The 16,468-nt window shown below is 39.5% G+C and overlaps 1 protein-coding gene across 1 annotated transcript in view; it reads right to left on the reverse strand.

The window, feature by feature from the left end:
* Positions 1 to 4,583: 4,583 nt before the first annotated feature.
* LOC109483897 (glutamate receptor ionotropic, NMDA 2B-like) overlaps positions 4,584 to 16,468 on the reverse strand; it is a 67,173-nt gene continuing 55,288 nt past the window's right edge. The window contains exons 8-12 of the mRNA XM_019787036.1: positions 14,703 to 14,923; positions 11,902 to 12,056; positions 9,900 to 10,087; positions 6,182 to 6,420; positions 4,584 to 5,213 (exon numbers count right to left, since the gene is read on the reverse strand). Coding sequence (XP_019642595.1) covers positions 4,584 to 5,213; positions 6,182 to 6,420; positions 9,900 to 10,087; positions 11,902 to 12,056; positions 14,703 to 14,923 — 1,433 coding nt within the window. The remainder of the gene's footprint in view (positions 5,214 to 6,181; positions 6,421 to 9,899; positions 10,088 to 11,901; positions 12,057 to 14,702; positions 14,924 to 16,468) is intronic.

Raw genomic sequence — 16,468 nt, forward strand, 5'->3', positions numbered from 1 at the left:
AGCCAAGAAAACACAAAAGGTCATGAAATTAATAATGATTGAAATAAAGTTCATCTGTGTTTGTAGTATTCATCGTACAATGTTGAACTTTATTCCAACACTAAATGAAATTTTCAACGACCACTGTCGCCTTCATCAGGATGACGCATGACCAATCACTTCACAAGGTGATCTCGCGAGAGTTACGGTTGCAGACACGTGAACTTATTCACGCGAGACTTTACGGACACGTGACGTAAACAATCGTGGATAATTGACCAATAGGATTCGCCGTCAGCGTTACTCCGCCAGCCGTATCGTACTTACGTGTGTAAGACGTTAACGCTTCCTTGAAAAAATTGCTATCGATTTTAATGTCTGATGTAGTGGCGTACAGTTGACAGAGGTGGAGATGTCAGCTGATAGACTGTTCACGGATCACAGGGAGCTATGCGTCAAGTCACTTGCCGGGCGCAAAGTCATCTGTCTCCGTCTACACAACAGTACGGATGTCGTTCGTCAAATTACGAGTAATTACAACCTGTGTGTGCTCGCCCTTCCCCCTGGTACACACCGGCAAATCTGACAAAAGCAGCCGGAACAACAAAGTCACCAGCGCCGTCAAACTGCCAATCATGCCGCGGGAAACAATGCCTGGCTCGCCGAGAGGTCGATATTTCATTTTCTCTGCAAGGAAAGCGAGCTAAATGATGCTGCTGCCATACTGCCATGCTACTCAAGAAAAGGCATACGTTCTGTTGTGACAAAATGAGGCACTGCTGTGCTGTGAACAAGCTTAAGTTGAAACTAGAAAGGTAACACTTGCAAAGCAAATGCATAATGTTTACCTTGATCTGGTCTATCCCAACAAACTACTGTACTGTTTATTTTTACGCAATGCCAAATGCATCCATATGTATAGAGAACACCTTTCTGATACAAAATGTAACACAACACAGGGTGTCTGCTACAGCACCAGTCACCATGGTGACAGACGTCTGGTCCAGGTCATTGACTTCATTTGTTTGGAGAAGAAGAAAAGGAAGAAACTGACAGAAAACAACATAATTTCCGTCTGCGATGGTTAACAAATTTGTAGAGACTGTATAAGAAGGTTCTTAATTCAACAATCATATTTACACTTCTGACGTTTCGGTGACTGACTGTCACCTTAATCAATAAGATCGCATTAGCCAAACGTGTACTTTGACATCAAACCAACAGGTGGTTTTAGAAGAATAGTTTATGCATTCTGATTATACGTACGCCTCTGCTATACATTGTTCTTCTTTTAAAACTTGACGTGTAAAAAGCAGTGTCTGTGTGTAGCACTTATGTATCATATACTATCATGGAAGTTCAAATGTGTTGGCAGTTTCGTGTTCAAAGCTACTAAGGCCAAGGACATCTATGCTCTTGCTGAGCCATTCTCTTGTAACTAACTGCAACTGCAATGATATTGTGTTTGGTTAGATAATGATAGATATTATCATAAAATTCATCTGTGTTGGTAGTTACATGTTCAAACTTAAAACTTTAGATCCAACACAAAAAGTTCTCTCACCTAGAGCTTTCGACCAGTCAACTCTGGTCTTCTTCAGTAGACTGACCCAGTGAGGCTTGTCACGTGGCTTCTTTGAAGTTTGACGTCAACACTGGGTCAGTATACCGAGGAAGACCAGAGTTGACTGGTCGAAAGCTCTAGGTGAGAAGACTTTGTGTTTGATATAAAGTTTTAACTGTAAACAAATAAGAGATATCAGTACTTCATTTTTCCTCAATATGTTAGTTCTGACAGGATGTGATGTAGTTTTCTGCTGAACTAAGTGTTTGAAACAAGTGTGTAATGGTTGTTGCAAAGATAATCATAAAGAATAATCTCTCGACCTTTCCATTCTACAATACATGGCTGTTGATAAAATACATGTGGAGTAAAGAAAAGAGTGCAGTCTATCTGTGTCCATTGTCAAGACCGTATTTGTCATTATTTCCCAACCACCCCCAGAACGTTCTTTGAACTGTGGATCGCTGTCTTCTAGTCTAGAATTATTTCTCTATGAAATATAGTGTTTTTATACGTTTTTATATGTTTCAGATCTACAGTAACGTTATTACATCAACAACAAGAGTCTCCATTTCAAGTATCTGCCAAGAAATAGACTGATCCGGTTTGAACTCGATCGTACGTACGTGCACTGAAGCCACGCCTCCCTTAACAACGTCACCAAATGCTGTTCTCTTATTGGCTGAAACGCTAATTATGATTGACATCCTGGAACGGTCTATTTTACTTCGGTTGTAGTTTGCAAAAGATACCACACGTTACTTCATTGTGCAACATACCGTTGTTGATTTATTTGGATAAACGAAACATTACATTTTCCACTTCTGTGTAAAAAGACTAGGACGATATCATTTCCAGTTAACAGCTAGACGTGAAAACTTCATTTTTGTTTCCATTCTAATTTATTGTCAATTGTTACGTTATTTTCAATACCAAATATTTATGTGCTTAATTTCTTACTTAGCATTTTTCTTAGTGTGGCCGAAACTATCCATGGAAACAAAAGACTTTTTCACGTTCTGCTCAGGCCACATCAAGTAATTTTTATGGATGACATCAACGTGCGCATTAATTTTTGCCTGATTTTGGAAAAAAAATTGTTGCCCTCTAAAGTGGTCAACATGCCGAAAATGGGCAAAGATGTCTGTTGCCATGCCGGAACGTGGATGGCTGATAATTATGAATGGCTGATAATTATGAAGACAGGGGACACATTTAATGTTTTGTCTTTTACTTTGATGAAGTGATGCATTTCAGTCCTTTTACTTGAATATGTGATATTCTCACTGAACCAAAATCATTCGTACAATGATTGAAAACTTACTTTTTTTCAGTGGCAAATGGACGTTGCAATAGTTGGCAGTAAACTTAGCACATTATAGGTACCATTTCTTGTTTAACAAGGTTTATGATGTCAAAATTTTAATTTGTAGGAACCTTGTTTTTTGGCACGTTTTTTTTTCATCCTATTGCATTAGATTTGGAGTCTGCGGAGGATGTCAACCATGAAATTTACGTGCTTTGACCTTAAATACATCGTGTAAGCACCAGGACAAGAAACTTTTTGCTGCTTGACAGCTCACTATTTCAATGGAGAGACGGGTACAAAAATATCATCGCCAGACTTTTGTTACGTTTGTTTCACGTGTACTTCACGACTGTTGGCAACACTGTGAGGGTTAAACGGGCCATCCTCCAATTTTAGTTTCCAACTTACAGGGTCACATTTTTCCGCTAGAGGGCGCAGTGGTACTGACAATAGTTTGGTTGTGCGAAATAGCTGGTCTAATATGAACTTCAAACAGATTTATTTCAAAATGGGGCTTGTTTTTTTTTTTTAGTAAGAAATACATATATAGGTACGGGTGGCATTGCGATATTTGACTGCTTTATAAATTTATCCACAAGATTTGTAGATTTAGAGAAAGCATTCCAAAGGCATGTACTGCGTAAGTACAAGTGCGCCAAGGATGGCCCGTTTTCTCATGGTCAAGGTTAGTTTCTTATAACTGCACAAGATGCTTACGTTTCTTATACCATAAGACAATCTGTCTTCACTAGACAACGTATCCTCTGAGGAGGAATTGTCACTAGAAATAGTAGGACGACATATCTAGGTTGCCTGGTGTAGTTACTGGTTCATACTACTACTCGACCGACCGCATTTTATAAACCACTGAAAAGAAAAAGGCCAGGCAACACTCTGGTAGCAGCTTTCTGTCGGCTACTGTACAATAAAGAAGGATATCAACAAGTCGGGATACTATAGTCATTCAAGTAGGCTCTGATATGTAGCTTGCGGACGGATATTTCACGGAAATTTCATCATCCACAATACAGAAATACGGTCCTCTATTTTCCTATTCTGTACATTGGCATTTACAGGGACGTAGAAAAGGCCCGTTGGTGATGGTACATGGTATAGCAGCGCTTCACACGCTGATTTCTAGTTCCGTTTTCCCCCAGTAGATTTATCGTTTTTAGTACTTAATCGCTGGCCTTGGTACAATAAATTCCACAATCCTTCAAACCTGAGTAAAATAATACAAATAGTTTTGATGTAAGTTCATCATCAAAGGTCTACGACGCAAAACCGTGGTACATACAAATAAAAACCTGATTTTCTCGTATAGTCTCGTCGTGTGGTTCACATCAAAAGCAGGTTGGAAAGTTCCTGAACGAAGCTTGTATTCAAATTTTGCACCTGGTACGAGTTCACACCCCGAAGGCGTGACAGTTTTTAGTTTTAATACCGACGTAAGCGTCTCCTGAGTTTTCATAGTGTCGGCAAATGCTGTGCAAATCCTTGCAGCGAGTCCGTGTTCTTGATGGCAAAAGCAAACGGTCTGGAAAGAACTAAAGACAGAGGTTGACACTGTGATTTGCAAAGCTGCTATGTTCTGCAATAAAGGCAATATCTTCAGCCGAATAGTTCTTCAAAATTAATAATCAGTACAGATAATTTCATTTTTAACGTAATTTGATTTGATTAGGTTTGATGCTGTTGTGTTCGTCGCCAGGTCGTAAAGTAGGGTTCCGGTCATACCGCCGACTCCCGTCTGCCCGGCAGTCTTTGTAGCACGATGCCGTTCGGCTCGAGTTCTTTAAAGGGGAATTCAACGGCACTTCTGGGTCGGGGAGGGTTGTCCTGTCGCAGATAGTTCGCCTGGTGGTTGGCATTGACGTGTTTCAGGAAGGGACTCACTCCTACGACGGTGTGCACGTTTCTCGTCCGAGGCTTGGGGTTCATGGGGAAGGTGTTGAGGTGTAACTCGTGGAAACTCCTCCGCCGGGGGCTAGGCTGCCTCAGGAACGGGTTGGAGAGGGGATGCTGTGGCCGCATGACTGGAGACTGGTGCGCGCTTCTGGACACCCGAGGTCTGTCGGGCTTCAAAAACGGGTTCGGTACGACGTTTTGTCTTTTGTTCGACACCGCGCTCACCAGGTGGTTGACGAACGCTTTCTCTATGGCGTCCTTTCCTTTGGCACTGTCGCTCTGCTCGGTCTCGTTGTCTTCGGCATACAGCTCGGACATGTAAGGTTTGCTATGCTTGACGGAGCTGTAGGCAAACGCCCTGGTGGCCATTATGACGTCCGCCTCCACTTCGGATCTTTTCCTTTTTTTCCTCTTACGTTCAACCTCCTCTCCCTTCAGACAGCCGTGTGTGCCCTGCGAGAGAGAAACAAGAGTCCCGTAATTTTAAAGTTTTTTTTTTTAATTTTCAAAGATTTTCTTTAAGATCTGATTTTTTTTTAATTTTCAAGATTTGAATATTTTGAATGTTTTAATGTTTCAATTTTTTAGTAGATTTTTTAAATTTTAAAAATGTTTTGTCATATACCTACAAGGTTTCCTACTCAGTGACTACAAGATACAGCAAAAATGATATTGACAATGATAATAATAAAAATGATAACTAACCAGTTACAATAATATTGATAAATAATAACAAAAATGTCCAATCGAATGAAAGTTCATCTCTGTTGTTAGAATCCAAAGTTGTAGAGTTTAAACTTAGTTCCAACACAATAAAATTAAGAACTCATCATAAATTGTCGGTCGACCTCGTCAACCTTTGTCAGATGAATGACCCACTCGCCGCTAACTCTCCGGAAGTCGGACTCGTGATGACGTCATGAGTGAATCAAGAGTGGCGGGAATTCAAAGACGGAGTCTCGCACCACCAGACGACCGAAAATTCTTGGAGAGTCCCTTTCTTGTGTTGGAACAAAATCTAAACTCCACAGCTAAAGATTCTAGCAATATTAACTTTCAGTTATAGATTCCAGTAATACTGACCGTCAGTAATAGATTCCAGTAATACTGACTTTCAGTAACAAATTCCAGTAATACAGACTTTCAGCAATAGATTCCAGTAATACTGAATTTTAGTAATAGATTCCAGTAATGCTGACTTTCAGTAATAGATTCCAGTAATACTTTCAGTAATAGATTGCAGTAATACTAACTTTCAGTAATAGATTGCAGTAATACTAACTTTCAGTAATAGATTCCAGTAATACTCACTTTCAGTAATAGATTCCAGTAAAACTGACTATAAAGCTTAAGAGGAGCAACCGGCTTGACCTTCAAATAGCAAACTATTAGACATCTTGTAGGAACTACAAAGTACTTACCCTGCTAACGATTGCCAATAGTTCTTTCTTGTCGAATTCACACCGCTTCAGTGGCTCCCGTAGGCATCTGTAGAAGAAGTGTTCCAAGACCAGGATGACGATGCTGAGGACTATCGCGGCCAGGAGGAGGTAGAACACCCCGGCGGTGTTCTCTATGCCCAGCGGGTGCGTGTCCAGATCAGACGACGCCTGGTTGCACGATCCTGTCAGCCACAGTTCGTGTAGCTCCTCCAGCTTACCTGCATGGACGGGCAAGCGGGCACACGGTGCCATTTAGCGAACGCCTGGTTGGACGTAATCACATAGTTGACAGTACATAGGCAGACAATGCGGCACCTTGCGAGAAATGGACATGGGAATGGATGTAGCAAACGTGCTTCGAAGGTTATGCAGTCTGTCCTCTAGTACTGACTTATGTACAGGGATTACCAAACGGATCGTCAACGTTAGTGAGGACATTTTTCTTCCTTTATGCGGTGTTTTTGTGAGGTAGGGAAAATTCTCGGGAAAAGACTGAACCGCCAAATGGATGGTCCAAGTTAGTGATGACATTTTTCTTCCTTCCTACGGTGTTTTTGTATGATAAATTCTCGCAAGATTGAACCGCAAGGAATGAAGACGGGTTGAAGTCTGCAACACACAAGCGCTAGCTGTACAACACACTCCATGGTTTGTCATAATGCATATTGATACATTGCAACTTCAGTGAACAACAGTGCAGGTCAAACACAAAAAAAGTCACAAGGATCGGTAATATTGTGTGGTCCTTGGTCTGCGGGCAAACAGTCGTTACAGTGGAATAAAAGTCATGATGTTAACATTCATTCCAACCTCATCGTTACCAGGATCACCCCACATGCTTTAGGACTCTGGGCCCGTTTTGATCTCAAAATATGCAGCCTTGTAAACCACCAACCTTATTCAGACATTGCCACGATGGTTAAAACCGCCCATTTTATCTATGCATTATAACTCTATGGATTACTACTGTCAATTCCTTGCCTTCAGCGCTACGTAAAATTGCGTTGCCCTAATTGCTGTTTCTTGTTGCTAAATTATGTTTATCGGACCATCTAAACGACTCTGTCTAAAATGAAAATGACTAAAAGGTGGTTTCACTTCATTGTTATAGTGATGAGGCTAGAAAAGTACATACTGTGGCCCCAGAAAGGAATAGAATGTGAAAATGTGAGAGTTCAGTTGAGGCAGTGCCGCAATTCTGTAACGGGGCTGGCACAGACCATGAATAAAGCATCACACACTGGAGGACAGGGTTTGTCGAAAAATACACTTCGCTTTTTCTTTTTTTGCTCTAGACCGGGGAGTGCAGCACAGCACAAAAATATCGACACGTTTTGCTCCATGTAAAAAAAAGTGAAAAAATGTTGGGGAAAAATGACTTGAAGGGGGACGGCACGAGACGGAACGGACATCCGCATAAAAGTAGAAAACACAAGCCGTACTCGCTAGGTACCACGGGGGTTTTGGAAGGGGCGAGGCGTCACAAACCCCCGATAGCCACTTTGTATGAAGATCTTCTATAAAATCTGTGGGTAAAAACAATAAAATCCGTAAGATAGTCTCCATTAAGCTTTCTCTGGAGCGCACATCTTACGCAAAAATTCACTCAAGATAACAATTCTACAAGTGTCGCTTGAATGGAATGAATTCGAAAAGAACTGTAACGTCATTATACAGCATTCGGGACGAGAGCAGAAAAATAACATATAGTGTATCACACACAAAACCTTCTCTGAAATGAAACAATTTGGTCTGAAATGATAATCTAAGAAAATGTATATTTTTGCTTTCGTTGTAGCAGGTTCCCACAATTAATTGCATGAAAACTGTGACGTGTATTATTAGTATGATATAAAACTGGCAGCTTTAATGTATACTATTCATCGCATAAATTTGTAAAACGCCAAATACGCACGATTAAGCTGTCCAAAAATAAGATGCACTATTAGACTACACCAAGGCATTCGATTAGACACAACTCTTTTGTAAACGAGGTAGGAACGAGAAAACTACATGATGTAATACATATTCATGTATCAAATTTTTCTGCCTTAATCGCTGTGTTCAAATTTGACCCAAAAATAACAGTATGAAACCTAAAATCGATTTCAAACTATCTGCATTCTGTTACAAAGAACTGAAACGAGAATTAGGCTTTTCTAAAGGGAAATCTGCAATACATGCGACACGGTATCAACACAGCTACCGTGTCCTATGAATTAGTATGCTTATTTCCTTATGTCGTGGCATAAGGTAACTTTCCACAAGACTAACCAATTAGTTGATCCCTGAACAGATCATTTTGCACGGCTCACTTCGCCCTGCTGAGAGGGTGCTTTGTTGTCTTCATCTTCTACTAAATGGTTGAAGCATAATTTAGGATACAATGAAGCGGTATATAAAGTGTACGCCTTATTTGCTATGTGGGTCAAAGACCGTGCTATATTTGCCTTACTTTAAGTCGCTTAATCGAAACAGACTCTTTCAGATATTGATATTTCGTGGATACGCTCTGATAACAGCCATTCTGCATGTGTTAAGGTGTTTTTTTAAATGCGAGTTCACCTGCTTGTGGGTTTATACTTTCATGCAGAAAATAAAGACAGAGACTTTTTGTAAAACAAGATGGAATGCAAGCGCAACTCAAATTTCACCACGACATCTCAGAGGTGTACGTATTGTCCTGTGGACCTGAACTGTGACTTGATTCCAGGAAAACATTCATACTGTTTTATGAGATATCCCGTTTCTAAGTAGCAAAGTAAGATTAAAATCGTAATACAATTATGAAGGCGATGCCTGGCAGCGACAGCATAATACAAAACAATTACCACAAATAGATGGTGTTTTTTCGACCGAGTACGGACATAATGTGTTTTTTTTCTTCATTTTTTAAATTAAAAATCCGTCTCTGCCAAAAAGATTATAAATAGTGACATTTTCTGACAAAAAACTGCAATTTTGTGCAATTTTGTTCCTTCTGCCCTTGCTGAAAATGCATGATTCAAACACGTGACATCGGACAATATATTTGATAAGCCTGACTAATTGATGCATATGCGGCATAAAAAATATGGCTCGAAATGAAATGGCCTTGTATTGATTATTCATCTGATGATAAAAATGGGGCGAGAAAATTGTATCTATGCGTCTTAACGTTATTGACAAGCGAATGTGGTTACTCCCTAAAAATCTAGTTAGCCTTGCAACAACCTCCAAAGGAATGAAAATACTGCCTTGTAGTGGAAACGCTAACTAGTGTTAGTCGAAATACTTTTTTTCAATGTTTTCCAATATTGCAGAATGTCACAATATTATCCTGCAGTTTCTGAAATACTGTCTGCAAATATACACTTTTAAGCCCTGACTAAAAACCATACAAAATTGCATGTTTAGTTGGCAAACATTTCACATGCAATTTGAAAAATACATGTATAACTAGTATATCATTAAGTCAGTAGTAAGCACAATTTAGCCCCTAGACAATATTACACACAGACACAATTGAACCACTATCCGTATTTTTTCAGTCTGCAAAATTGCAGGTTGCTTAAGTTTTTCCTCTGCAATATTGAAAATTTTTGCTGCAAAATGCAGACTGCAGATGGGTATTACTAACACTAACAAGTATTTGCCACGTCACCACATATGGTTACTAGTATCGATAAGCCATACGTAAACCTGTAACAGACCTTACCATTAGCGAAATACGAAAGCAGAGCGAGGTCGATATCGTCGACCCACTCCGAGTTCTTGGGAAATCCTATACCGTAGCCGGTGGTGGCAAACACGCTGCCGTGCCCGATCGTTCGCAGCTGGCACCCTTCGTCCTTCCCTGCTTCGTAGTTCAGCACTGCGGCATCGTAGATGAAGGCATCCAGGGTTCTGTTTGTACATAAAGTCAAAGTTTATTACACAACGATTGTAACAGGTACAATGTATGGCAGATAATAAGCTTACTACCTGGTATGAGTATGTCAAAACTTTACTATAGTTCAATGGGTACTATGACTGACAGAATGTTAGATAGCACTACAGACTAGTAGTACATCTCTACACGTAGGTTCTAAACTACGCTGTACTATATCAGTAAAAAGTGCAATGAGAAGTTTTATATATACTGTATATTTTCTATGATGAGTAGCATACAGCATATTCTTAACATCTTTAGAAGTGTCAGAAAAATGGCAAAATCATTCCTGTACTACTTTTCTTTAGAAATGAAACATAATTAGTTTTTGTTGGCATTTTACTTACTTTATTTTACATGATGCACCCCTATTTTTAGGTTGCAGCAGTGCATCTATTCCCAAAAATGAATTACGAGCCCTGGCACGTACGTAGTGAACATCTTCACTATTATCGTGAATCTCTGCCCACTGAACATAATGAAACTGTAATTCTCCACTCCTTTCTTTATTTCTATCGTATTCAAAACTGACCTGGGAAACACATCGCCCAGGGCATTGCTTTGTACTTTTACTGAAACGATTCGGAGGCGAAGCAATGAATTATGGACACGGGGGAAATTTCCATGCCATGATCCCACCAAGCGTTAATAAAAAAACATTCATGAAACTTATGAGTAGTATGTGGCTTTCATAAGCAATCTGAACATTGTATTGCTTCCTGGATTACTGCACAGCATATATTTTACATATTTTTCACATACTCCGTGTACGTAAGACGCGCTTTGGGCTAAAATGGGGGTGATACAGATTTACCTGTAAAAACGCATGTATCTCAAGTTTGGCGCGACAAATCAACTTCAAATTTGGAAGTAACTTAGATGAAATACCACTGATTCCAGATAATTACTTGTTCGGTAGAAACTCTGCATAGTTTTTCTATGATTAATTATAATATTAGATCATTGTGACTCGATAAAATTGGTCTAGACCAAACCCTTCCGCTCAGAAATCTATTACAAAACTTTCCGAGTATGTGAGGAGATATGCACTTTATAGGAATCGGTTTCCAGAAAAGAAGAACATAGCTTAGATTTGAAAATGTTTTGAAATAGAGTCCATTTTGGTAGAATTTTAGGGGTAGCTATTACTTCATCTACCAATGGCTCGATATACGGGGATAAAGTACTTATACTAAAACCGATTCATATAAACCGACTACTTACGCGTTGTTTGCACTCAGTTTCAACTTTGTAACCCAACGGGAAGAGTTTGGTCTCGGGCTTTAAATTTTAAAAGTCTAAATTCTGATATTAATTTTATTCCAGCACTCTTCATCAGTGAAAGTTTACATAGGATTTTCTTAACGAAAAACAAAGGTTCTAAATAAAAAAAATATATAACAGTCAAGTCTAAAATACTATCTTACTGATTCAAGTTCTCTACCCTGGATGACTAATCTTCAAAAACGTTTTACATTATTGTTTGGATTTTTCACATTATTGTTTTTTTCACATTATTGTTTGGATTTTTCACGTTATTTTTTCGATTTTTCACATTATTGTCTGGATTTTTCACATTGTTTTTTTTCACATTATTGTTTGGATTTTTTACATTATTGTTTTGAATTTCATACATAATTGTTTCTTTTCACATTATTGTTTGGATTTTGTACATTATTGTTTGGATTTTGTACATTATTGTTCGGATTTTTCACACAAGATTAAAGAAGCTGCAAGCACATCTGTTCACTATTGTTCGCCCATTAATATAATGATATGCGGCACTTACCCTTGTTTTAATGCGAGGATGGCGTCCTGTACAGATGGTTGGTTGTACCTCATCATGTATTCGTGCATTCTCCTGAAGTTCTTGGAAATAAAAGCTTCGGTGCTGCCGTTAGGTTTTGTTCCGAACCTGAATGAGTGAGCGTATGGGTTGCTGAACTGTGGATAGAGAAAGAAAGAAATCATCAAATTAACGGTGGTAAATAAGAAAACAAAGACCGAAAATCACGCAAGTTTGCAAGCAAGTGGTCGGGTCAATCAATATGTCACATCAAATCACCTCAAAGTTAACCTAATCACACACATCGTCGTTTGAATCAGCATTTGATGTACATGTATAATATACATGTATACTTTGGGCCTTTGAAACTGCAGAAACAAGTCCCAGAATGACTTCTTTTTTACACGGGTGGTACCCTAAACATCAGCCCAGGGCCCTTTCAGTAACCATTTCCGTCAAAATTGTGGGAATATTTGCTCCATGAGGGTCAATATACATTGGGATAATGTGGTTTCATCTCCGTATGTAGATAAATGACTAGAATATCGACTTCGAAAAACCGGGTTTCCTAGCCCTAAAAATTGCACTGGATGCTTTTAACATGACGTTTCCCATTTCCAGGTGTACTCGCACGTAGGGTGACAAGATTTATACCCATCTTCTCTCCCCCGCCGGCCATGGATGAGTACTGACGTCAATGCCGGGATGAAGGCTTCAGGTTAATCCTGACCCTCGACACTGTTTTTATCCTCATGTTCAGTTTGATTTCCGGTAATGTTCCCAACATTGCCCTGAGGAACTCTCAATTGTCCTGCATTATTCTGGGCAGATGAACTGTCATAAACTCGGTTCAGTACGTATAATTTGATTGGATAAGATTACATCTAAAGGGTCTTATTCAGTCACTGGTCTACAAGGATTGGAACTTTTGTCAGTAATGAAAGACAGAAAGTACTGGCGACAAAACCTATAACGCTGCACCGCAGAAGAGGATGAGTAAAGAAGAAGAAAGAAGAAGAAGATTACATCTGAACCACTGTTGCGTATCTGTTGTATGTTTGACTTCTGTGTAGTCAATGTCTTCAAACATTTAATTACAAGGTTCCACTGAGTCGTACCCAAAGACATAGACAATTCTTTATTCCCAGAACTCTCCAAATCATGCAGCAGAAACAGATGTAAATTGAGTTTCAGACTCTTCTTCTGCAGATTATTTCTATGTGAACTTGTCTTAAAACTGTACATTCACATCGCCATATTATATACTATACTTTAATTAATAATGACTTTTAATCATGCATTTTATCGTTGAATTTTAGACTGTTGTAAAATCACAACACAATTCAGGAGTTTCTCCTGCCATGTTGTTTTTTATCAAATAAAGTTCAAAGTTCATGTCGATTGTTTTTTTTAGTGATCCAGTGAATCCATTCTAATCTGTTTTTCTAATCTGTTTTTCATTGGTTTCACAAATGTCCTAATATGTCCAAAGTTTCTCTACTCAGTGTGTCACCCTTGGCCATTTTTGTAGATAAAGCCTGTAACGTATTGTGATGATGGTCATATCCAGTTGGAAGGATTGCCGGTGCCCTAATGACCTATTGCTACACGTAGCAATGTCAGTACCCAGTATAAAGTATTTGGTGTGATTCATTCCTCAAAGCTAACCGACATCTCGTCCCTCGGGAAGATATATGAAGCCGCATAGTTCCCGTTTAGAACTTTTATTCAGCCTAGCTGTCACATAGGTGTGCGAGATGTCGGTTAGCTTCAAGAATGAATTCTCTCTGCTGTAGTCTGCCACAACGTACCCAGTTTCATGTTGTACCAGTCCTGTATCTGTATCTGTATAGCCGCTATAACCGGCGTAACACACAACGTCACAGGCACACGGCGCGGCGGCAGCTATCTAATGATAATGCATGTACTGGTGACAGCGAGTTTCACTCTGCTATAGTTCTAGAAAAGAATGAGTTTTTGAACATTCCAATCCTTATTTGATAACTCTGGTACTTGAAGGCATGACTATTCCTTTGTTTTCTTTTCTGAGCTGGAATTAGGTACTTCGTAGTTGGTACGTCCACCAGTTTATTAGTCATTTTGTACATCATGCACAGTCTGGACATTTTAATCTGTCTTCGAGTGACACCTGCTGTAAACTATAGGTTTCTTTTCATTTCCGTGACACTAGCACCTCTTATCGTAAATATTGTACGTTTGGGAATGCATCCATAGTAGGGACAACTGTGCTGCAGTGCAATGTTCCAACCAGTCAGAATTGCCCTGAGGAAGGTGACAGACGGTCACCGAAACGTCGGCTGTGAATAAAACACTTGGTTGTGTGAGAAGAGTTTTTTTACTCAGTAACTTACCAACCTGATGAAACTATTCACGGACCCCTTATATTTTTATTTTATCTTATTTTATGTTATTTTATGACGATTTACCACATTTGTGGAAGGATTGACATAGATGACAAGATGTCAAGAGACCAGACTGTAAGGTTTGAACCACTCACACTGGGAATGTTCCCTACTCTTTTCGATAAGTGCGGTCGGTTCGTTAACTTAGGTGGGGTGTGGATCTCCCCAAACACGGGACCTCCATTTAACGTCCTATTCGAGGGACGTCCCTAGCCGAAGCTAGGTATTTATTTACACCTGGGTGAAGTAAAGAAGTCGTGTAAAGTGCCTTCTTTCCCAAGGGCACAAGATTCTTGGCATCGGGCAGGATTCGAACCCTCGCCCTCTCGAGTCTGGGCCAAAGACGCTACCGCTACACCACACGACCACACCTTATCGTACCTTTTCGTCCGTCAGTCCTGTGATGGCCTCGGTGTACTCTTCCTGTATCATGAAAGCTGCCAGGTTGGCCGTGTAAGTCGCCAGGAAGATGACGGCAAAGAACGCCCAGAAGGTGATCATGTATTTGCTGGTCGCACCGCGAGGATTTTCAACCGGCACAGAGTTGTTGAAGATCAGGGCCCAAAGAAGCCAGAAAGCTTTTCCCACTGTGAATCTGCCAGCTAGAAAAAGTTTTAAAAAATACAAACTATTCAACTACAAAGGTAATATTTGCAAAGCAAATGCATAATGTTTACCTTCTCACATAATCTTCTATCACACTCTATGAATTCAAACACATTCAACTATATGATGACAGGAGTCTAAATCTCTCCTGCTATAAAACTGCAACATGATGTAATCCAACACTAGTTGCCATGGTGACAGACGTCTGGTTCAGGTTATTGACCTTATATGTTTGGAAAAGGAGAGGAAGAAGAAACAAAGTAAAAACAATATGCTTGCCTTCGGTAAAAATAATTAGATTAATTTTTTATTAAAAAAATCCACGTCAGTCAAAATCAATCCATAAATGCGATGTTTACGAATGCTAGGTGATGGAGGCTTTGATGAAATAGATATTTTCTTTTTCTTATCCGTCCCGGGTTTGCAGAATACATTATTGCTGAGGTCACATTTCCAAACCAGGGCCCGGCCGGGTAGTCTTATGAAACAAAAAGTATGATATAAAAGACAACAAAGCACAAAAAAGCTATAAAAAAAACTTAATAATGGGAACTATTTGTGTATATTCTTAATATGAATTATTGATTTTTCGTTAATCAAAACAGCCCGACCGGGCCCCGGTTTGGAAATGTGACCTCAGCATCATGCTTTTTTAGTCAATTTTTGTCAACTTTCAACTAGTTCAGTTATATAACCCACGTACCTTCGCTTGCTCTTGGTGGAGCGTCATCTTGGAAATATAAGAATCATATTGTCTTAGTCATAGTCATTTAATAATATATACATGTGTTATTTGGTTTCAATCGTCTTTTGTGCAATTGTCTGGAATGAATAAAAGGCCACATCAAGTAATTTCTATAGATGACGTCCTCTGGAGACCCTAAATCTAATGCAGGAGCGCGAAATAAAAATAATAAGGGCAAAAAAAACAAGATGCCTAGATTTGAAATATACTAAGGGACGACAAATATTAGGACACAAATTGAATGAGAGAACACAGTGTTACAACTAATTCTTTTATTCGTCATGAAAACAGCAATAAATCAGTGGAACAGCAGATGTCGTCCTGTCTGGTTTCTTTTCCTCACATCTTCCCTTAGGCCACACCAAGTAAATTTTATGGATGACGTCCGCGCGCGCATTGATTTTGGCCTGTTGCTAGAAAAAAAACAAGAAATTCTGCTCCCTGTAACTATAATCAAAGAGTCACGACAGTGCCGCAAATCATCAGATTGACGTGAAACCCGTAACGCAAAAACAGGACAGGACGACAACTGCTGTTCCACCTGATTTATTGCTGTTTTGATGATGAGTAAAAGACTTCTTACTTGCTACACTGTGTCACCTCATTCAATTTGTGTCCTAACATTTGTTGTCTCTTAGTATATTTCTAATCTAGGCATCTTGTTTTTTTAGGGCCTTTCTTGTTTTTTTTTCGCCCTCTCGCATTAGATTTAGGGTCTCCAAAGGACGTCATCCATAAAATTTACTTGGTGTGGCCTTATCCCAATGATTTTGCAGGCCTGCAGACACATGTGCTC

The sequence above is a fragment of the Branchiostoma belcheri genome, unplaced genomic scaffold, assembly GCF_001625305.1.
Source record: "Branchiostoma belcheri isolate BF01 breed outbred unplaced genomic scaffold, Haploidv18h27 scaffold67, whole genome shotgun sequence".
NCBI classification, from domain to species: Eukaryota; Metazoa; Chordata; class Leptocardii; order Amphioxiformes; family Branchiostomatidae; genus Branchiostoma; species Branchiostoma belcheri.